The 24,551-nt window shown below is 41.3% G+C and overlaps 1 protein-coding gene across 1 annotated transcript in view; it reads right to left on the bottom strand.

The window, feature by feature from the left end:
- Positions 1 to 24,551, bottom strand: part of lrmda (leucine rich melanocyte differentiation associated) — a 209,775-nt gene that overhangs the window by 22,815 nt on the left and 162,409 nt on the right. The window contains exon 6 of the mRNA XM_004551601.6: positions 6,808 to 6,892. Coding sequence (XP_004551658.1) covers positions 6,808 to 6,892 — 85 coding nt within the window. The remainder of the gene's footprint in view (positions 1 to 6,807; positions 6,893 to 24,551) is intronic.

Raw genomic sequence — 24,551 nt, 5'->3', positions numbered from 1 at the left:
AATGCGAAGCCGCGATGAGGGATTGCAGGCCCAGTTTGCCTCGTCCCCTCTCGCCTCATCCATCTCCATAGGCTGGCTTAAATGGATATTCATGTTGCTGAGCCAATCCACTCCTGGGAGGAATAATATCACATCATCTGACTCAGATAAAGGAAATAGAGCCTGTCCTATTCAGGGGGAGTATATAGTACTGTGATATGCTGTGATATACACCAGGAGCCTCGCTGCCAAAAAGTAGACTGATGTGACCGCGATGGAATTTTCAGAATCTTGTACATTTGATACGCGTTTAGAAGCAAAAAGAGAAATATCGAGCATTTACGACACATTTTTCTACTTACTTTTTGTTTCCAACTACAAGTAAAGAGCCATTTTTAACAGGAAAATGTATTAAAGGTATTTATTTTGTTAAATTACAACATTCAAAGGAGTACACGTAATGTTGTGCCTTTTTAAATAGAATATTATTACTGATAAATATTCTATTCAATTCAATTTTATTTATATAGCGCCAAATCACACAATAAATACACATGTACTTTTTCCTTTTGTCTTTTAATATCGTAAGATAAATTTTAGCCTAATAAGTAGAGAACACTGTATTACATTGTGAGCAAATTATAAGCGTTACTATGTAATGTATAAATTGAAGGCTAGTTTTAGCTGTTTAGCTATATTTGAGATGAAATATAGCAAGTACTCAGGGGCGTAATTTCCAGGGGTGTTAGGGGGGTTATGACCACCCCCCCCCCCCCCCCCCCCCCAATAATCAGATCCAACCAATATAACCCCCTAATGAAATTAAGAATTAACTTGCATAAATAGGCTGTTGATTTTCTTTACTCATTTCAGGTATAAGATAAGATAAGATAAGATAACCTTTATTAGTCCCACACATGGGAAATTTGTTATTGCCAGCAAAATAGTTGCATGTTTAATCATCTGGGAATTTACCCAGATTTATTTATTTATTTAGACAGAGATCTTGACCCCCCCAATGTTCAGCACAAAGTTACGCCATGCAAGTACTTCTAGAAAATTTGCATCGCAGCACCACGGTACAATATCTTACATTTCGACATTATCTGTCCAAGTAGCTCCTGAGGCTAACACTGTGCATGGTCATTTAAACAAAGGGGAACATCTGTTCGACTGTGTCAGTTTTGTAGCTGGATTTTGATTTACATGACAACTTCCGAGATGGCAACAGGACACCCAGTCATTACACACTAAACTTAAGACACCTCATCAGCTCACCAACTGGCAGACGCTGCAGAGAAATAAAACCTTCATGAAGTGACGAGTGCTTGGGAAACACTTTTATGAAGTCAGTACCCGGGAAGAAGGCCATGTCTTTACTTTGTTAATTTACTTTTTAGAGTTTGGTGCAGAGGCTCGGTATATAGCTGCCAGCTCACTGTGTGTATATATATCACTCTCTGTAACAGCATTTCATCATCTGTCCCTTCTCATTGATGTTGAATGCACACTTCAAATTTTGTTTGGTTTATTACAAAAGTTTATAGAAAGCAGCTCTGCAAAGGACTCTCTGGGACAGTCTTGAGGAAAAGATTACACTTTTCCCTTTCCATGTGGCTCATTTTAGTTGTGTGGGGGCCAAAGCAAGTCTTTGTGTTTAAGAGTGATGTTTATCAGGGGACAGATTGTCCTGGTATAATCATTACGGGACTGAGTGAAATGTCTTGCAGAGCACGTATGTCTAATGGGAAACGTCAAAGCTTTGCTCTGTGTTTTCTCACTAAGTTCCAGAGAGGATGTTTCCATACTTTCGGAACATGTGGCCCAAACCAGAATGGAAGGACTGTCAGCTGAAAGAGCAGAGTCGTCATTCTATCTACAGATTGACATCGACCAGAACTAAGTTATCACTCAAGATAAGCACGGAAAAAACAGCTCGGTGCAGAAAAACCTACGGGGTTAAGAAACAGATGTCTGATGTAATGCCAGTTAATTTAGGAAGCAATTTCATAATCAGCGGAACATGTTTTCAAAACAGATTTGCATTCACAACAGCATCTAATCTAAGCACTTATAGAAGATACAATCAGCTCTGGTTATTACACAAACAACGATAAACAGACATCGGGGTATATCTATTTTTTTCATTTTAAAGCCGTCAAACTGATTTTTACTTTTACCAAGTGTGTTGTACAGAGGACATTAAGTCATCAGTCAGACAAACAACCTTTTCCTTCATAATGACAACAGCTAAGTTTCAACACTAGCAGTTTAGTCATCCATTAGTCATGTATCCCATCCAGATGTCTGATGGAGGAGAGGAGGGGAGGAGGAGATAGCAGCAGGTGTAGATCTCTCTGAGCCCAGCTGAGCTCTAAAAGGCAGTGCTTAGCACCCACAGCTCTGTCATCTGGCCTCTCCCCTGTCTCCACCAGCCTCTCGACAGCCCATTCCTCATCATTTACCCCTTTTTGGCAAAGCCCAGAGCCCTTCTAATGGGCCACTCTGAATGCTTCCAGATGTTTGTTTATTTGTTGTGCAGCAACTGTAAAACAGTTTACTCTTAGCTTGGATCTGTTCCCGTTGCTCCATTTCGGGGAGGAGTGCCGAGGGAGCTGTGGGGATTGTAGCAGGAGCTGCAGTGCAGATCACCTCGACATGTAACAAAAGCGAACTTCTAAACAAATGCGAGGTGCCCCATGAGTATCATCAGAAAGGAGGTTTTTTTTTTCTTCTTTGAAGGCTGCTTTCCTCTGGGGATTTTAATAACAGTTGTGCACCATTTAAGTTACATACATACAAAGTAGCTGGAAGCAGGCCCAGAAAAGCGAGATTAAAAGGGCCCAGGGCTCATACTGTAAGGCAGATACCAGGTGGGGCTTTTTTTCTTGATCTATTTACTTGGCTTGTACAGAGACATCCCCTTCATTTACAGCTGTCACTGCTGAAGGATGGCCCAATCAGATTTAATCTGATACATGTGAAAAAGCAGCTTCTAGTGTCTGGCATATTTATTGAATTATACAAAGGAAATGAAAGGCAGTTCATTAAAATTTCTTCTGTGCACACGGATACATCAATCAAGTCTCAAGCCTTACTTTTTTTTTTTTTTTTTACATACATACCTCTTAACTACAGCTATAATTAGATCTATGAAATCAACATGTAAATCTGACTTCAAAATGTGCCACCTCAAGAAAAAGACAAGGTGGTAATAAATAACTCAGCACATTTTTTTTTCTTTTCCAGGCTGAAATGATACATCTTCACAGTAAGACACAAGACTGCATCGTGTAATTGGCTGTGTAATAGTGTAGTATAGACCAGTCTTCATGAAGGCAAACTATACTTTACACTGAGACTCCATCTTGGACTGTTAGATTCAGAGTCGAGCTGACAGTTGGACCAGCACTGAGAGTTAGAGCTAAGGTGACAGTAGTGGACGATCCTCGGGCCCCTCTGCCAGACTATGTACTCCACTCTGTGTCACGCCTTCGTCAAGACACACTAGAGCCACACACTATCCTCCTTCACTTTGCCTTTTGTCTAGTTTCCTCTCATTCTGAAGTCTCATCTCCTTTCACTGTTTAAAGCTGCCCCTCTTCCTGATTTCCCCATCCTTTCCCCCCTACTTTCCTCTCTGTCTGCTGTCAGATGTCTATGAAATTACGATTTAGATTTCACTACCACAGCAGCAAATGTTTTTTCACTACTCTCCCCTGCTCTTCTCTCTGCTACCTTGTTTTATTCCGTGTCCTTCACCAACCAAGACAGGAGCACAGTTTCCACCCCTCTGTCCCTGGGCAGTGACCTGCCAGTGCTGCCTTCCATTGGGAGCTCCTAGCTGCTGTAATTACCTCTGCCAACCAGACTCTGGGGCTTTCAAACAGGTAACACGGTGGAGTAGTTAGGTGCAGGGGGTTCAAGGGAGGTAAGGCGGAGTGTTTCTGAGACACCGTCGGAGCGATCTCAGATACGCTGCTGATATGGCCGCTATTTCTGGAGTCCGGATAAAACCAAACAGCCTCCCGCTTGCCTCTCTATTAAAAAGACCACACCATTAACCCAAACAACTACTGTCACAATCACATACCGCATAATGTGTACTTTAAAAAGCCAAAGCTGTTGAAGTGCATTTTTTATTCAAGTATTGATTGTGATTCTCAAGATTAAAGCATAAAGCAAACAGGCTAATCACATGGCACAAGAAGCAGCAGTTGCAGTGGGAAAAGCACGATACAGAGTAAGACCAGAGTGGCTTACTTTTGCAACAAATTTTGAACAAACATGTAGCGATTTGTTTAATTTACCGTGTGTGTTGAAACAAGAGTTCTGCAGTGATTTGCACAAAATTATGCAGCGCATTGTTTCAGCGCTTTTGTTCATTTACTGAATTTACCTCAGCACGCATTTGTGTGGAATTACTGTCTCAACCATTCTGTTTGTTGTAGCGCTGCTTTGTCACCACTTTGTTCTCTTTGAATGAGGAGTTACTGTGACCGTTTCCCACACATAGAGAAAACTCAACTGTGTTTGAGAAGAGCAAATAAACGGGGGGGAAAGAAAAAAATAAGAGCGGGGGTAGGGGCTCGACGAGGCAGGGACACGAAGAGGAGGTGAAGGGCGAAGACGAGGGCTGTGTTATCTAAGGCTGCAGCGCCGCATCATAAAAATAACAAATGGAGACTGTCACTGTTACTCTGATCTCAGTCAGAGGGGAGAAATATATTTCATGTGGCAGGTCCCCTCACCTTTAAATGAGTTGTTCTTAGCCAGGTCTGATTTTGACAAAGCACAAGGCTCTTTCTGTCCTTACTTCCGATGAGAGCTGCCACCATCCTGGCTTTCATGACATAGATCTGTCCTTGGCACCATTAATGTGGATGGAGGTCTACTCTACTGTATATTAGCCTAGAAGCACTCACAACTGATAAGTAATGCTACTATAGTGGTTGTCAGCTCATCACAAATATCTTGCAATGTGACATCATTGATGAATCTCTCAAGCATGAAGTAAGAGTTAACTACCCTGAACCCTGAAATAGGGTACTTATTAAGCCAAATGAGTTATTAAGCCAAACTTATCTGTTAATTCTGCTTTAAACAACTCCACAAAGCCAAGTCCAAGAGTCAGGCTTACTTAAATCTGGGTTTCCATAAAGTCTATATATAAACGTGAATTTGGAAAATAGAAGACACTGCTTCGCATGTTTATTTTCTTTTGCAAGACATGGAAAAACTGGTGGCTGACTGTGAAATTTTATGTTTAAAATTATCTTTATTATTAAACTATCAGCACGCATCCTCTTATTGCTGCATATGAAGGCCCACTGTCTGCATCTTGGATATAGAAACATCCCACAGTTTTTACAGTCAAATGAATCGAAAACAGAAGCCGTATCGTTAGGCCCTCCACTATGAACTAGGTTGACACATAACCTGGGCTTCTTACCCACTTTAAAACACAGGTTTAAAATCCTTGACACAAATTTGACACGGACTAAAATTTTGTCTAAAACCATCAGCTCTGATGCTTTCTGCATGCTTTTGTTACATGTAGACTGGACTATTGTTATGCACAGTATACTGGAGTTAGTAAATCATTTCTTGCTTGTTTAAAATTAGTCCAAAAATGCAGCAGACAATTACTGACTGAAAGAAAAAAAGAGAGAGATTGCATTACTGACACTGGCTTCCTTTGCACTACAGAATCCAGTATACAGTGCTACTGCTTGCATTTAAAGCCTTAAATGGTCTTCCACCTCCATATGTTGTACATATGCTGGATCCATAAGAGACTGCTCATCTCTGGAACTGTGGCTGAAGCATAGGTTGTGTTTATGTTACTTTATGTTAATAGCTGGAATGTGTGTATAGAGGGCATTTTAAGAATTTTACTTTTGTTTCTGGTGGTATTAAAATAAAATATATTCACTTCCTTTATTTAATTCAGTTTAATTATTAAGAAAACCACTAAATTGTCAAACGAACTGACTAAAATGCACATTTGGTTTTCCTCACTTTACCTTCAACCGGTCACGGCAGATGAGTCACCCTCCCTGAGGCTGGTTCTGCTGAAGGTTTGTTCCTGTTTAAAAGGGAGTTTTTCCTTCCCACTGTCACCAAGTGCTTGCTCATAGGGTGTCATTGTTGGGTTATTTCTGTATTACTGTAGGGTCTTTACCTTACAATATAAAACACCTTGATGTTACTTTTGTTGTGAATTCATGCAACAACAAAAAAATGCAAGTGGAATGAATTGAATTAGTTAATTTTGGTTGCAGTAAATCATTTCAGCTGATTACGGGATAATGACCTGTGGGTATGATACGTATAATAATATTGAACTTGACTTGTTTTTTCTCAAAGTCTCAGCTGAGTATCTGGTACAAAAGCAGTAGGTGGCCTTCGCCATTAATTTAGAGCAGTGTGTCGTTTTAATGAATGTGTTGTATTCTTTCTAGAGTGCAGTGTTTGATGTTAAGAAGTTGCTACATAATTACATCAACATACTACACTGGGTCAATATGAGGCCTAATCAATGTCTAGTATCAACAGATCAAGGATGCTTCATTCTGTGTATGTACTGCATGCTCCCACGCTTACACTCAGATCAGAGTTAGCTGAGATTACTCAGATTTATTCCCACTATCAACACATCACACAGATGAGAAGAGATCAATAAGAATAGATAACTTCAACTCAGTTTCAAGTTCAATAGATTCCCACTCTCTGCTGCTGTTAGCGTTATGACTCATTTACATAATCTATAGAACCAGGATCTCAATGTTTCTTCTTAATTTTGAAGAAAATAAATATTTTTCTTACCTTTGTGGGGCATGGGATCTCTGGATCCTCGCGGTAGAGGCGAATAGGGCAGTGGATGGCTCTCTGATCCAGCCTCATTAAGTGACTAGCAGAAAAGGAATGTAGAAAAAGAATTAGCTATAAAGTTATAGCAAGCAAGCAGCAAACCACTGCCACATGGTTAAAAAATAATGCCATGTGGCAGTCTTTGTTCTAAAGTTCATTTTATTTTATTTACATTTTGTGACAAAAAAAAATCTTCTCATAGGGACAAGGTTTAACAGCATGGATTAATCACCTTCAGTGGTGTTTTCCTAATTTAACTTATCCGTTTATATTATACTAAGATTAAGGGCTTGCTTTGAGTGTCAGTCATTTCTCTATAGCTGCTAGCTGACCTCTGGGTGAGATTGCTGCTAATTTGAATCCCCAAACTGGACCTTTAAACCCTGTTCATGGAGTCGAGTCATTTATAATGGAATTATCTGACAAATCAAATAGATTGCTATGTGGTATATTATGCTAACAGATCTCTGTGTCTGTCTTACACCTGTACTGATACACCTGTACAGAAAGCGATTCAATCTTTGTAAAATCACAATTTGTTGATGTGACACGTTTAAATGCAACAAACACATTAGGCTTCATAAATATAATCTTCAAACCAGAGACCAAAACAACTTTTCTAATGAAGTCTATGAGAGGACCTGATGACACCTGATTTATAGCATAACCTAATAGGGAGGTTTTAACATTCACCCAGATAATACAACAGTAACATGAGGGTAATATAAAATCAGACGAAATAACCTTTCTACACTAGAAAGTGTGAATGCAAATTACATGATACATACTTCTCTTTGTTTAACTTCTTTATCTTATTTATTGTCCTACAACTGAAATGTGATTTTTTTTTCATACATTCTTAGCTGCAAAACTGGACTGAACCTCTGACTGTGAGCACAGTCAGAGGTTCAGGCTAAACGCGTGTGATGAATGCGGGTTTGGGACAAAGAGAAAACAGTGGCCTCTATGTCATGAGACAGTATTCCCACACGGGTCAACAGTTTGTGTGTTGTTATTCTTTTGGTGCACTTTCAAGGTCCAAAACATTCTCTTTTTTTCCACCTTAGCCTTTTAGCTAGCGGAGCAGGCAGTTTATCATGACACAGCGATATCTGATGCCTTTGCAGAAATACTTTCCTTTCTTGCAGGAAGGAATTCACTAGGCCTTTAATCATGGCAAGAGACTCAACTGACAAATACATATTAGAGATGGCTTGGAGCTGCATTTTTCCCACTTTTATTGTTGTTCCTCTACATGCCCATGCATAACCTTGAGAAATGGAATGGTCTGCACTGTTAAATGGAACCATATTCTTCATCGGCAAAGAGAGCAATGTGAACTGAAAACGATCACATAATGTGCTTTCAGATAGCATCTCTGAAAGGCATTAAGGTCTGGCCAGCATGTGTCTCATATTATACCAAGGAAAAAAAAGAAGACAAAATGCGCCTATTTTAAAGGCCTTGCTTCATGTATGCTGGAGAGTCAGCTTTTGAAAAAAAAAAAAAGTGCTTAAAAGAAGAATATAGTTTTGACAGCAGACCTGCTGCTAAAACCTAAGAAATGTCACAGATCACTCCCCTGCTTCTGCGATGTACATTTATGAAGTAAAAGAACTAAAAATATGAACACATTGTACTCAGTAACTACTGTCACCTGACATGTAAGGAAAATAGTTGGGTATTTATAGCATTGAGCTAGCAAAACAAATATTGGACTGAGACTAAAGATCCTACAGCAAAATGATCACCACCCATCTCATTTTTGAGACATGTATCAAGGTTTATTTAGCGTTTTCCTATCTTTGAATTTTGCCATTTTGGTTTGCAACTCATATTACCGATCAGTACAAACACACTCAGTGTTCGTCTATGTCACTTCATAGGAAAAGAAACAAGCGACTCAGGCATTAAGACGGGAATTGTGAGCTGTCTGATCTACCTTTGTGCATGTCTGGGCCACCATAGAGTTGCGCCCCCTGCTTGCCTCATTTCCTGGTCTGCATGAAAGATCACAAGCCTGGGCCCCTTTAGGCCTGCTTGGCCCACAAAAATCCCCTCTTAATCCTGATGCTCGGCCACAATTAATCTTCCGGGTTGCCACATTATTAACAGCACCACCCGCAGATGATATAGGGGGTGCTGGATGAGAACAAGGGAGCACTACTTAGGTGTGGTGAATACTAGATGGAGCTTAGCACTCTGGCTGTGGTCCTATGGGACATTAGTCACCTTGTTTTCAGTGCTGAAACCAACTCCACCCCAGTGATATGACACCACTACTTTACTTCCTCGCTCTAATGCCTGCTGATCACACAGCTGACCCGTAGGTGGCTGTTGTAACTCCAACTTCCACTTGTCTCGATCTTCCCCTTTAAACCCTCAGATCTTCATCATTAGCCCTTGACATTTGCACTCAAGCATGCATGTGAAGCAAATGGAGGACGATTTTTCTGTACTTGCTACGAGAGGATTAATAGCTTTATGTTTTAGCACTTTAAACAAGTGTTTTTTTCCACCAGTATTTCTAAACTGGCTACTCATAAAGCATGGTCCATTACAAAGAAAATGCAAAAAGAAAGAAACTCTGATTATACTAATAATAGAAAACTTTTGGTGCCTTTATTAAAGATATTTAGAAAGTAGGTTGGAGAAACTAAGTGAACCCCTATTCTAATGCTGCTCAGAGTTTGGTGCTCCAATTACTGTAAGGAGCTGTTTGTTATAAGGTCACACAATGTCTGTACTGACAAAGTCTGCTTATCCTAAAAACACTGACGTGAATCATACCACAAGGAAAACACATTTAAAGCATTTTATTGATGCGCAAAGCTGGAAAGGGCTGCTCATCAAGAAACAATAAACAAGCTGGCTACGATTGAAGATTATTCAGGATTGTTGCTTACTCTCTATGCAAGTATGTGTCCCGCAGTGTTCAGACCAAGAGCACGATATGCAATCCTGGAAAAGGTGAAAAAGGACCACCAGGAGGTATCTCTACAATTTGTTAAATTTCTAAGATAAGCACTGAGTAAGACAGGTGGCTATTGAAGGAAGCTATTAAGCAACCTACCATTTTGCAGACACATATAAACAAAACAAAGCTCAACACTGTGTGTTTCACAAATGAAGCAAAAACACTTCAGGGTCAATGTAAAGTGGACTGTTGAGACACAAAATGCTATGTTTAGAGGAAAGGGGGTGTCGCACATTACCACCAAAGCATTCAAATGTGAAGTCTGGTGAAGTGAGCGTCGCTGTTCTGCAGCTACTGAGAGAACAGTACAGAAAACACAGGGCAGCAGTCCAGGGAGCTTAGAAGAGATCGGACTGAGGTGAAGGTTCTACAAGTTTCTAATTTCTAATTTTTCATCCCTGCGCTGTGAGTGGTCAAGATGTACGAATCAAAATTAAAAAAATCCAAATGTCATTTAAGTTTGAAATTATGACTGCGATGTAGACATGGGGCACCATTTTCTGATTAATTAATGCAGGAATCCTTTATATTACAAAGGGTTTGCAAACTTTCTGTCAAATCAGAAACCTCCGATGTACTAAACATACGACCTGTCCCATCGTGTCCTTTTCACATTTTCAAAACAAGGACTTCATTTACACTCCATCTCCCACTGTTCCCTCTTTCCTGTATCATTTCTTTCACTCCCTCTGGCTCTTTGGCTTGATTTCTCCAGCTGTACCTACACTGAACAGAGGGAGGTGCTGCTGTGTTGTCTATGTAAGATGCTCCTGGACGCCCTTCTTCTCTCTCCTCTCTCTGCTGTCCAGATTAGTCTGCTCATCAAGCTGAGCATTGTTTTAATTTGCTGGGCCCGGGGCATATGCTGAGTGTTCACATCATTATTGTCTCTGTGCAATGTGAGTTATCACCACAGCTTATGATAATGTGGCACAAATTTACAGGCTTGGGAGCACCACGGATTCCGTGATAATAAAGGGTGGACAGAGGGGAGTGCAAAGAGGGAGAGAGAAATGAAGAAAGTGTGTGTAGATGTATGTGTGCAAGCGGGAGAGTGGAATAGGTAGAGAGAGGAAGCTCCGTTGGATGTCATTATGAAAGATGATTCCCATACTAGATAATACATCACACCAGTGCTGTCTGTCTTCTCCTTTTCAGTGTTGTTATGTGAATAAATGCTGATAAACCCAGAGGCAATAGTGATTATTACTTCCAACATATCATCATGAGAGAGAGGGGAGGAAGACAGGGGAGGGATGGAAAAAGAAGAAAAGCAAGTCACAAAGAGAGCCACATGGAGCACATAACCACCTCCACGGTGGGGATCTTCAAAATGTAAGACACTGAAAAAGTGAATCTAGTTGTTTTTCACATGCAACTGCCACAAAGTTTACAAAGTTTCGCAAGCTTGGCTGCAGATTAGAGATCTTGATGGGCGTTACATTACAGTACATTATGAAGATATTAGTTCATCTAGAAGATTTCTCTCAAATCTGACGCCGGCCATCGCGGTGAGCACATAAAGCAACCGTGTTGCACCATGTCTTACACACTGTTTTCCTTTCTGGCGATCTGTCTCTGAAGTCTCCCTTTGACCAGCTCATCCTGACACAGCTGGTTCCTGCCTCGCCTCACCTCACCTCTCTCCTTAAGACTGACCAGCAATACAATCTAATTACAGCCGCGCTACAGAGGGAGACCAGTGTAAACACCAGCCCTTTTTATCTCCTTATACATCTGGACAAGTAGACAAAGTGCTAAAAGGAAATAAATGTGGCCTGACAGCCACATCAAAGAGTTCAGCCAGAGGCTTACTGCTACTTAGGGCACAGGAATGTTGTTGCTAAGCATCAGCCCGCAACCTATCAGGGTGCAAAGAGGGCCCTGTCCTGCCTTACAGAGGGAAAAGGGGAAAAGAGAGAAATGAAGAGGAGAGAGGGGAAGGGAGGGCGAGGGGAGGGGAGGGGGCTGACATTGAGGGGAGGCTAGGGACTCAAGGAGATTTTTGTAGCTTAAAGCAATTGTTGGAAGAAACAAGCCTTCTGTTTTGTTTTCTCTTGACACCATTTCTGCTTTTTGTGCTTGCAAAAGACATGTATAAAAATGTCTTTTGATATGTTTTCTCTTTGGGTCTATATCAAAATATTTCTTTTGTGTCTGTGCATGGAACTTTTTTCACATCTTGTCTCTATAAACTGGTGCAGCTTTCTGATCATGTTGGAGATCAGAGGAGACACAACTTGTGAACTTATTTGAGTCAACATTTAATGCTGGCATGACACGTTTATTTCTTCACTAGATGGAATTTTTTATGATTCGTGTTTCGCACTTCTAAAGTTGGTTTTTTTTGAGAGGGGAGGTTACAAACAATGCAACACTTTTAGAAATAAACAATGAAAAACGAATAAGCAGCAACGGCTCGGAGCATCTCTCAGCATGTAATGGCACTGATGAAATGGAAAATGCTCTAATTCGCTACCAGAGATCGAGCAGAGGCATTTGTACGCTCTCAAAGAAAAGTCTAATCTAATGGAATATCACACTGGTGCACAAGATATTATTTTGGATGCCAGAGCAGCACTTTGCATGAGGTCAAATAATTAAAATGGGTACTTTGGCATCAAAATATGGCGAAGACTGCAATAGAAGTGTATTAATTAAGATGTTTTCATGTCATGTTACACGAGACCTCAGTGATTCTGAGCGTGCGTAGTGAAAAGAAAAAATAAAATGAGTGTGCATGAAAAGAATGAATTCCGTTTTCTTGGGTGATGGCAGGGGGAAGAAAATTTGATGTAACGGTGCCTGCACTTGTGAGCAGAACGGCAGTGTTTTCCCCAGCAGGAAGACTACTGAGCGTGCGTTTAATGATTAGCCAGTTCTACTCCAATGAACTTGTTCTGAGTAAACGTATCATATGATCACTGATCACAAGAGGAACTGATGTTTCGCTCGGGGCACGAGACACACAGAGTGAACCGGCAACAGTAAAAACCTGCAGTTCTGTGTACGGCTAAGCGTCAGACAGGCAAAGGTTGAGTGCCGCTGAACGTTAATCACCCACAGCGATGACTCACAGATGGTAATAAGGCTGTGTTTGTTTTGAGGTTGAAATTTAAAGAGTCGTCGACCTTTTGGGCGAGCGTCTTGCTGGATAAGTACAGGTGATTTAAAGGAGAAAGTCTTCATTGCAGGTATGCAGCACAATTGGCTTAAAGCTATTTTTTATTTTGGTTTAGTTTGACCTTTCCACAGGCGCAGATGCTAATGCTACAAAGTTGCAAAGACAGACAGACACACATGCAAATAAAGCATCATGAAATCTTTCAAGTATTAGTCGAAACTGTAATTTGTTACCTTGGTCAAACTTTTAAGCAAAACCTAACCAGTTGTCTCTCACATTTCCACAGGCGCCATTTCTTTTATCACTAAACAAGAGGGGGAAAAGTAAGCTGTGAGCTTTCTGATCTACCTGTGACAAAAATTATTTTTGTCATAGTTTTGCCTTATTTAACTGGTGTGAAAAGAAATATTTTCATCTTTCCTTGTTTTAAGGCAAACTACACAAACACACACACACACGCACAAAACCACAGCAACTCAGGAGTGTGACATATCATGAGGCTTTCTGTTCCGATTAGGGGCTGTATCTAACGTCAAGGCTGTTTTCTAGAGTGTAGGATGTTTAATAATTGAAGACTCTGGGAGCGGGCCTGTCACACCGGCTTGTCTAGAATGTTTCCTATGCAATTAGATGCCGAGAGACATTTGAAGAGGACCCACAAAAAGAGCTACAAAAAGTGACATGTGAACTTAAAGGAAATTAGCTCTTCACACGAGTGAAATGTGAAGGTTACTTAGCAATGCTTAACTCAGACTGTGGCTGTGTGAAGTGTGTGTTTGACTCAGCCCTGCTACGAAGACTGCGATTTTCTTTACTTTGAGCCGGCTTCAGTCAGTAAGATCACAGAGGGAACGAAAACTAATTTTGACTCAAGGCACACGGAGAGAAAAAAGAGGAAAAAAAAACCCTGAGATGTGTCAAAATAATGAGATCTCTTGATGTTTTCTGGGAAGATACGGGATGATGCAGACAGATGCACAACTCACATCTTCACCCAAGGACACAGACACACAAACACCCGTTGAACGTTTAACCGCAACTTCAAAACACACACATTTGCATGTGTGCAGGAACTCACATTAAAAACCTCAAACACACACACACACAAAATATTTTTTTAATGCACGAAACACTAATGCACATCTATTTCAGTGTTCACTTACATTCAGGCCAAAACTCAAAACTGATTAGTTGATTAACACAGATTTTGAGTTGTATGATGTAAATACAGTTCAAGCTCTGGCGTCTAAATTAAAGAAATCTGACCTGAACTCAAGCAAAACATTCAGTAGCACGACTTCTTTTCTTAATTAAACAAAAAAAAAATGGTGCCTTATTGTCGTCGTGGTTTTGTGATTTGTTTTTCAGCACACAAACACAATTTTGCCTGTGATTGTGACAAATCAGACCACCACATAATTAGGCTGGCCTTTATTTTCATTTGAAAATATTAGACACATCCTGTAAAAACAGATGATTAAAACACTCTGTATCCATCTCCCGCTTGCCTCCAATCTCTGACAACCTTTCACAGGAAGTTCCCCCACATCCGCATCTCGGAATCGCTACGTCGCAACGATAACGCTGTCATCCTCCACACCTATCGTAAGTCACGAGCAAACCACCGAGATGCTCCGTCGCAAGACAGAACCCTCTGCGGGCCTGTAAGCTGTATCATTACAGCATGTCATCTTTGTGGCAAAGGAGCGGAGCCGAGCTCTCTAATTACACTCTGCTTACTCCATTTACCCAGACTGGGACAGAGCAGCAGGCAAACAAAGCATTAAAAATGGAGTGCTTTCCCCTGTTCTGTGCCCGTGTCTTTCTTCTGGTGCCTGTTGTCCTCCCCTGGTTGTTGTTGTTGTTGCTGTAAAAGCTGCCGAGGAGAGATAGCAGAGGGCACATGCCACTGCACCGTCCTCTCCAGCCCTCCTTGACTTTCCCACCCTCCCAATCTTTTTCAGCCCTTCCTTCAAAAGGACTTATGAAGGTGAGTGGCTATGTGACAGGCCAGGAATAAAAGAGACAAACCAGGGATAAAAATTAAATAAAAAGTAGCTGTCTGAAATAGTAATTGCACTCCTTTGCTGAGCATGCTTTCAGATATATAAACCTGATTTACTGTCGGTGTTGCTGCCACAAATCAGAAGGCCCTCTGAGAAACACTCGTGCTATGAAATTGTTTAATCTCATCAAGTTCTGCTTTCACAGCAGGCCATAAATCACATAGTCTTTGTTATCATAGACCTCCATGAGCGCCTCTGAGGCAGGCAATGGATCGTGGGTATATATAATCTTGACTGCGCAAACAGCAGGGTCTGAGCAGCCTGAAATACTTTCATATTAGCCGCGGTGCAGCTGGCGGAACACAAGCGCCCTGATGGATATCTCATTTCCTGCGCTCTGCATCTATTTCGAGCAAATTATTACTGCATAAATTTCTTGTCAACAGAAACGGCCAATTAATTAAGTTAAAATGCACTCGTAATCACATCTACACACCAGCGAGGGCAATTTTCCGCTAAGCAAATTTATTGCAGGGGTCACTGTAATGAATGACTCTAAACTTTGTGATAAAGTGGCAGACAGGCCAATATCTACACAGGAACTGTGGTAGGGACATATTTGCATAAGGCAAATTTACGTGAAAACACTCGAGGACGACAGCTGGAGGTGGGTGAGGATTTTTTTTTTCTTTTTTTACAACTACAAAACAAAATGTCGGTCAATCTCTGGCTCTTCACTATTTCATCAAAGATGTGCACCTTTGGATAGAGATCGTGAATGCACCTTTGCCATTTAACATAGAAAATATACACATTTAACAGAGCTCGCAACCTGAATGAATTATTCATAATGTATGAGGGCTTGGGAGTTTGTGGAGGGTGCGGGGGGGGGGGGGGGGGGGGGGGGGGGGGTGTTGGCGGTTGTTTATTCAGCTTGGGCCGTTTATCACACAGTGAGGATCCCACGGCGGGGATGAGCTCGGAGATTTATCTGTGCTAGGGCTCCAAAGCAGATAAATCAAGGGGTGTAATCATGCTCTGAGTGGCCCAGCTGTGACCCCGTAGTGAACTAATGACACAGGGATATCTAAGCCCCTTTTCCTCTTCCTGGGTTAGGCCCTTAGGTTAGTCCCCTGTCAGACACAAAGCTAAAGAAAGACACTGCTTCACAGAAAAACTGAGGGGGAAACTTAAGGCCCTTCATGTCCCTTTTGTCCTGTTTACACAACACCAGCGAGCAGGATTGTTCACCCGCGCCTAAAAATAACAGCGCTGGAGCGATGTAACAGCCGACAACTACTGTACAACAATGTTTGTTCAAACAATAGCAACGAGTATCGATTGCACGTATACACCATCGCAGGTTCACGAGCCGCTATTCACAACAGCCCATGTAAAAGATACTGCTGTTTGGCTGAGGATGTCTCCCATTCCCTCCCAGAGCAAAGGCTTTCTCCAGGACCGAGCCTGCTCTGATTTATCATGTCTTCTGCTAGCAGGCTGTCTGATTAAGCCAGTGGAACTTTGTTTCACTCTCCTCTCTCTTTAATCTGTCTCTCAGCGAGATAAATTAGCCAGTGCCGTGCCAGCTCCTGCTCTCTTTACCTCCCTCCCTCCGTCTCTTCCTCCCTCTCAGCCTTTCTCTCTGTTTATCTTTTCTGTCTGTCACACATTGAGAAGAGAGCAGACACATCTGCTCCTGCACTGCTGCAGGAGATAGGGCTGGGCTACATCCTTGGTCAGATTTAGCTAAGAGTGTCTGCGAGTGAGAATGAGGGAACGAGTGTGTTTTTCCTCTCTTTTTCTCCCCTTGACAAGACTCTGTCAAACAATCTCCCTCTCCTTGGCTGGGCTTATGTTCTTTGTTGTCAGCTAATAAATCAGAGAGTATTTATGATCTGCAATCCCTATTCTTAGGCTTTTAATGGCGACACGTTTGTGGGTGAATTAAAGCAGTGTTTTATTCACTAGGCTGTGGGCCAAAGTGAGAGGCCTAGGTGCCTCTGCCTGTGAATGTTTCTCCTCTCTCCGCTCTTGCTCGGGTGTTAAATCATACTCATTGTCAGGCAGCGCTAAGTTAGTGTGCGTCATTGGGGAGAGCAGGAAGCACTGGGCATAATTCTGTCCATCAGTTTAATTTATTGTATCGGTAGCTTTGTAATCTCTGCCCCATAAACTACAGGAGCTGACAGACAAGAATTTGGTTTTAAAGGCGACGCTCATCCGCATTTTGGCTGGCGATGGGCCTTATTTTTGCCTCAGCTTTCTGATTTCATATCCAGCCACAGGAGAAAAAATTTAAAGGTTGTTGCAAAATGCTTTTTTCTCTGCTATTAACCACTGCAGACATAATGGTTTTTTGGTCAGGTTATCGTATACATGAAAGATTACTAAAAGTAAATGTTAGAAGAAGAAGAAGACGAGAGCCAATAAAAGATGGAAAAAAAAAGAGAAAGAAGAGGCGGTTCGAGGACACAACCTTGCTCAGAGGTTTTATTTCAGGTGAAATATAAGTCCTAATACCAGGGTACTGCTGCAGCATCTGCTTTGCAGATAGTGCACTTGGCTCTCCTTCCAGTGCCAGTGAATATAAATCAGGTGAGGCACCTCAATGCTAGGCCTGACTCCTAGAGGCCAACAAATCTTTAACATGAGATTAGGGCCTCAGTGGAGTCATCCATCTTTGGGTGATGGAGGAAAATATCACAACACTCTATGGGCAATATGGTTTCACAGAGTCAGGACCGATGTCTATTAGAATGTCTATTAGGATAAAAAGTCCAACAACTCACTGTTTGCACACACTGTGAATTAATTCCTACAGTGTGGATGACAAACACAAGTCTTTTCTAAATACAACTACAAGCCCGATAACATAAAATAACAAGAAGAAGAAAAGAATCAGTATCAGTATAAAATATATAATACATTTTCCTGGAAGAAATAATCTGAAGATAATACTCGGAGGAATAATTACCCTCTTCTTTTGTCAACACATGCTTTATGGGCATTTTCTTTTAATTGTAATAAACGTAAATGGTGCCATGTGTCAACTACAAAGAACGCAGAGCAAAGCAACGCTGCCAATTACCCTATAAAACATGCATATCTTCCAAAGCATGGGTCTCCTCTGTGGGTTTAACTCACCAAAGGCAACGGGTGTTTTACAAGATGCTCGCTCAGTGGATACAATTGTGCTTAGCATAAAAGGAAAAGCAGGCTGCGAGGACCCAACAATGAACCATATCTCCCTGTAGCCTTTTCAGCGAGCTGCATTTACATATCAAGCCACTAGCCTGATGTGTAAACACATTCCATCAGATGCCGCCATCGTAGCCAATGAGAGCCATTTCATTCCAGCTATACCTCACACACTGTGCAGCATTAGACAAAGGGAGAGAGGCCTGAAAGAGACATCTCATGTCATCACCCGAGAGATAATGGAATTGTTATACATCCTTGATCACAGACACTCTCACGGCATCTTGCTCTCTTTTTCACTCATTCTTTGTCTCGGTGCTCTTGGTCTCTCTATCGCTCTCTCCCTCTCTCACAAATGTGCGCACAGACACACAAGCGCACGAGTAAAAATTCCAGCACACTTCACTGCGATAGCTCCTCTTCTCTTTCAGGGTTTCATCTCAATAGCTTTTTTATCTGAGCACTTCAATTTGCAAGCCTAGCTGGAAGGCAGCTCCTCCTGATATGTTAATTGCAGGGTACTTAAGCACTAAAAGATTAACATAAAACCCTTTGGAAACAAGCTAATAGTTTATGATAATTCGTGCATGGCCTTTGTCTGTCTATCATTACATTGCCTCTAGCGATAATTTTATCAAGGGGCTGTAAAATATCATTTTAACAAGTTCACTTTCAGATAATTAATAGTAGAAACTGTATTATTCAATTGAGCCACACTGGCACCATTAACAATATGGCAAGTAAGCTATAATTAAAGTATTTCATTTTATTAACCTATTCATAACGCTGTGCAAATGATGACACAGAGACACAGAAAGGCTTTCCCTTTTTTTTTCTTGGTGAAGCACTGTCACCAGAGCAATTACAGGAACCCAGGGTTGTCTCCTCAGTTAGCCGAGCTGATTGAAGCTTTTCAATTAGCAGGTGGGTGTATGCATCGCTCCCACAAAGAGAGGCGGCACACATGCAGGAGACCTGCAAACCTGCTGACACACTCATGGAATTTGTGTTCTTTCCCAGAACCAAAGTATTAAGACTGAGAGCTTAGACTGAACCTACACTGGGTAAGAGGAAACGAGTAAGGTGGATGAGGGAGAGAAGGCCATAGCAGATCCACCTAATTTATAAAAATCAAGCTGCTTAGAGCAGAGTTTGTGCATTGACAGCTGGTAAAATAAATAAATAAATAAATAAATAAATTGAATTAATATTTAATAGTAGCCTCAAACTGAGTATTCAAGAAAGCCAACAACCATTCAGAATACATGGCATCCCTACTAGAAGACAAGCATATAGTTCACATGGAAGCTTGTTTCTGCCAGGCAGAGCCAAGTTGAACTTTTGAGTTATCTTAAAAAGTTGAGTAAGGCAAGGCAAGGCAAGGCAAGTTTATTTGTATAGCACAATTCAACAACAAGGTGATTCAAAGTGCTTTACAGAGACATTAGAAACAAGAACAAATAAAAAGCATGATTTAAAATTGATTAAAACAAGCAAATAAACTAACTAACTAATTAACAAACAAACAAACAAACAACAGTATATAAAATCAAAACAGATAAAATCAGAACAGTAGATAAAATCAGTAGTTAAATGTAAGTTTTGAAATTTAAGCTTAAAGTGTGGATTTGGTGCTTTATTCAAATGCAGCTGAGAACAGGTGAGTCTTCAACCTGGATTTAAATAAACTGAGTGTTTCAGCTGATCTGAGGCTTTCTGGGAGTTTGTTCCAGATATAAGGAGCATAAAAGCTGAATGCAGCTTCTCCGTGTCTGGTTCTGACTCTGGGAACTGATAAAAGACCGGATCCAGATGACCTGAGGGATCTGGAAGGTTCATACTGGGTCAGGAGGTCATTGATGTGTTTTGGTCCTAAACCATTCAGAGCTTTATAGGCCAGCATCAGAACTTTAAAGTCTATCCTCTGACGGACAGGCAGCCAGTGTAAAGACCTCAGAGCTGGACTGATGTGGTCCACTTTTTTGGTCTTAGTGAGGACTCGAGCAGCAGAGTTCTGAATGAGCTGTAGTTGTCTGACTGATTTTTTAGGTAGACCTGTAAAGATGCTGTTACAGTAATCAAGCCTACTAAAGATGAATGCATGGACTAGTTTTTCCAGGTCCTGTTGAGACATCAGATCTTTTATCCTTGATATATTCTTGAGGTGATAGTAAGCTGACTTTGTTATTGTCTTAATGTGTTTTTCTAAGTTTAGGTCTGCATCCATCACTACACCCAAATTTCTCGCCTGGTTTGTGGTTTTTAGATGTATAGATTGAAGTTCTCTGGTGACCTGTAATCGTTTTTCTTTGGCGCCAAAGACTATTACCTCAGTTTTGTTTTTGTTTAGCTGGAGAAAATTGTGGCACAACCAGTCATTGATTTCCTCAATGCATTTACCAAGAGCCTGTACAGGGCCTCGGTCTCCTGGTGACATTGTGATATATATTTGTGTGTCATCTGCATAGCTGTGATAGTTTATTTTGTTGTTGTTTATAATCTGTGCCAGTGGGAGCATGTAGATGTTAAACAGAAGGGGTCCCAAGATGGAACCTTGGGGAACTCCACATGGGATACTTGTCTGCTCAGATGTGAAGTTACCTATTGATACAAAGTATTTCCTGTTTTCTACGTATGTTTTGAACCAGTTTAGTACAGTTCCTGAAAGACCTGTCCAGATCTCCAGTCGTTTGAGTAATATGTTGTGGTCAACTGTATCAAATGCTGCACTGAGATCCAGTAAAACTAGGACTGACATTTTTCCACTGTCTGTATTCAGACATATGTCACTAAACACTTTGGTCAGAGCGGTTTCAGTGCTGTGGTTCTGTCTAAAACCTGACTGGAAGGCATCGTAGCAATTATTCTGTTTTAAGAAGTAACTGAGCTGTTGAGAAACTGCTTTTTCAATGATCTTACTTAAAAACGGGAGATTTGAGATCGGCCTGTAGTTGTTCATTTGTGTCTTGTCAAGATTGTCCTTTTTCAGTATAGGTTTTATTACAGCAGTTTTTAGTGATTCTGGAAACACACCTGATAATAAAGAAAAGTTGACGATCTGTAACAGGTCTGACTGCAAAGTCTTTGAGACCTTTTTGAAAAAACTTGTTGGCAGGACATCTAAACAGCAGGAGGAGGAGTTCAGTTGACCTAAGATGTCCTCCAGGTCTTTGCTGTTAATAGGGTGAAACTGTTTCATGGTGTTTAAACAGTTTTTCGGTGGACACAGTACATATCCTGGATCTGCTGTTGATGTACCAATTGCTTGTCTAATTTTTTGGATTTTTTCAGTGAAGAATTTGGCAAAGTCATTGCAGGCCATGGTCGAATGAAGTTCAGCTGCCACTGACACAGGAGGGTTTGTTAGCCTGTCAACTGTAGAAAATAAGACCCGAGCATTATGACTGTTTTTAGTGATGATGTCAGAGAAGTAGGACCTCCTTGCATTCCTCAGTTGTAAATTATAATTGTGAAGTTTCTCTTTATAAATGTCATAATGAACCTGGAGGTTTGTTTTTCTCCATCTGCGCTCAGCTTTCCTACACTCTCTTTTTTCATTTTTCACCAGTGTGGAGTTTCTCCATGGAGACTTTTTCCTTCCAGAGATAACCTTCACCTTAATGGGAGCAATAGTGTCCATTACATTTAACATGTTAGCATTGAAGCTATTGACGAGCTCATTGACTGACCCTCTGGACAGGTCAGGTGTTAATGGGAAGACCTGGTTAAAAATTGCACTACTGTGTTCAGTTATACACCGTTTTGTGATCACTGTTGTTGATATATTTGTGTGGGCTGAGATTTTACTTTCAAAGAAAACACAGTAATGATCAGACAGGCCCACATCAGACACAGTAACCTTTGAAATGCTCAGGCCCTTGGAGGTCAGTAGGTCAAGAGTGTGTCCTCTATTATGTGTGGCCTCTGTTACATGCTGAGTCAGCCCAAAGTTGCCCAGAGTGTTACTCAGGTCTTTAGTCCCTTTGTCCTGAGGGTTGTCCACATGAATGTTAAAATCCCCAGCAATAATTACACAGTCAAAATCAAAGTAAATTTTGACCCAAAAGGAAGTAACTTGAAAATATTGAGTCACTAAGTCACATTTTTGAGATACTAACCTGAAATTTTGAGTTACAGATGACATTTTTTTGTTTTTTTATTTCCAGTGGCAGAAACAAACTTCCACAATTTTTATCTGCAATTTTGAGGCATGGCTGTCTCAGAGTTAGTGCGATAGTCAATGCATGTACACTGTACCTGAGAGTGAATGCATGCGTGTCTGATAGCCCAACTGGCCCCTAATACACACACACACACACACACACACACACACACACACACACACACACACACACACACACACACACACACACACACACACACACACCTTCTCCTTCAGACACACCACCCCTCTCATGAATAATACAAAAACTCCCTTTCACCAAACAGCTCAAATAGCTACTCATTCATCTGCATACCTGGAGCCTCGCAAAATGATTGGCCCGCCATTACCGCTGGAAAAAAAAGGAGAGCGAGACAGAGCGAGAGAGAGAGAGAAATGTTCCCCAAACAATTTGCTTCAAAATAAGACAGGAATAATTCTGTCCTTTTCAGCGACACAGACAGGCCCCTGTGCATAATGATGTTAGCGTAATGGGGTGACAGATAGACTGTGAGACCATGACATTAGCATGAGAAACGCACCAGTGAGCAACCGCTCAACTGTGGTCTCAGAGGGCCCTCAGAAATACACTCTGAACATCGTTTGTCTCACAGCTCTATGAGCCTGACAAATGAAGACATGCCACGTTTTATGTCGAGCAATATACCATTCCACTTTAGCAAACACACGACTAAATGACAAAGGGAAACCCGGCTCTGCATTATACAAACACACTATCTCCTGTCCTATTAGTGAGGTATAACCTCATTCAAGGTCGGATGGAAAACAGGGACACCTTAGCGTTTCTCCTTCTTAATAAGGTAAGAAGACTTACAGCAAAGAACACGGTCAATCAAACAGAACCCCCAAACTAATTAAGCAATTTTGCTTTCCAAGGAGATATTTCAACAGGTTACATGCTGAGAGTACACTGAAGCCAAGACTTAAAATCTGACCTACAGTAAAAGCTATTTCAAAGTTTATTAAAATAAATGCTAGGCATAGTAACATCACTTTAAGACTAGGAATTGAAATTATTAAGACTGCATTTTTGTTTTATTAAGTGTGAAAAGACACTGGACAGCCAACTGGCAGTGCACAGTGACCAAATCAAATCTCAGAAAGCAGAATAAACCCTTTCCCCTTCCCATGTCCTTTTAGAGAGTAACTAGCAGTCAGTGTTTGTTAAGGCTAATTATATATTTAAAACTAGAGCGCTATCTCAAAGTTAGGGAAATATAATCATGTGTTTATAAAAAGGGATATACAGGATGTAAGCCAATGTCAAAATGTAGATGCTGCAGACATGAGCCGCAGCCTAAAAATGGTCGAGCTATGACAGCCCTGACGTTCACAGCACGACACTGTCGAAGGGTGAATGCTTCCTGTAAACGTTTATCTTCACTGTGAGTGTGTGTCTGTGTGTGGTACAGCTTGGCGACAGGAGCTTCTCTGAGGCTTTATCTGTGGCATGACAAGACAACCTGTAATATACGAGCATCTGGAGCTCCTCTTCAAACACAGCCTTATCTCACGCCAAACATTCCCCGAGGCCAGAGCAGAGCAAGAGTTGCTCGGACCAGACAAGACCTCACACCGTCTCTCCGCATCCCACCCAACCCGCAAGCCGAGTGTTGGGTGCGCAAGCTGAGAACAGCCCATCAAAGCGCGCGTGCGTGTGTTTACAACGAGGGTCCTGTGAGCGCAGCTTCGACAGCTAAGAGCAACAGTGTGACTTTACAGTGACGGAGATCATCTGCTCCGAGTTTTTTCCCCCTCCTTGCTAATCGAGCTAGCGGTTAACGGTGCTGCACTCAACATAAATGGACGCCCTCCCTCCTCACTCGCTGGTTTAAACATATTTGTTGAGATGAGAACTAAACGCCCATCACTCATGTTTCTGTTTAGGAGAATTTATCTTAAGGTAAACACTCAGGGCCATTATAGAGGATTTGAATGAGCTGCATGTGCATGCTATCACTTGTTAGACTACTGACTTTTTATACATCAGTCTTAATCACATAAAACACCTTTTAAAATAGCATCTTATAACCTTAAAATAATGCAGGCATTAAATCAGGAATGGCAGAGCTCAATTCTCCAAGCTTTCTCTTGACAAAATAACTGTGATGCAGGTGAAGACAAAGCGCAGAGAGGAAGCTGCCTAGTTGGAAAGCTTCACTCTTTTCTCTGTATCTCGCGCTCCGCATGGACTGCCGCCTTCAGCCA

The sequence above is a fragment of the Maylandia zebra genome, linkage group LG13, assembly GCF_041146795.1.
Source record: "Maylandia zebra isolate NMK-2024a linkage group LG13, Mzebra_GT3a, whole genome shotgun sequence".
NCBI lineage: Eukaryota > Metazoa > Chordata > Actinopteri > Cichliformes > Cichlidae > Maylandia > Maylandia zebra.
Note: the sequence above shows the minus strand (reverse complement) of the source record. Positions and strands in the feature narration are given on the sequence as shown.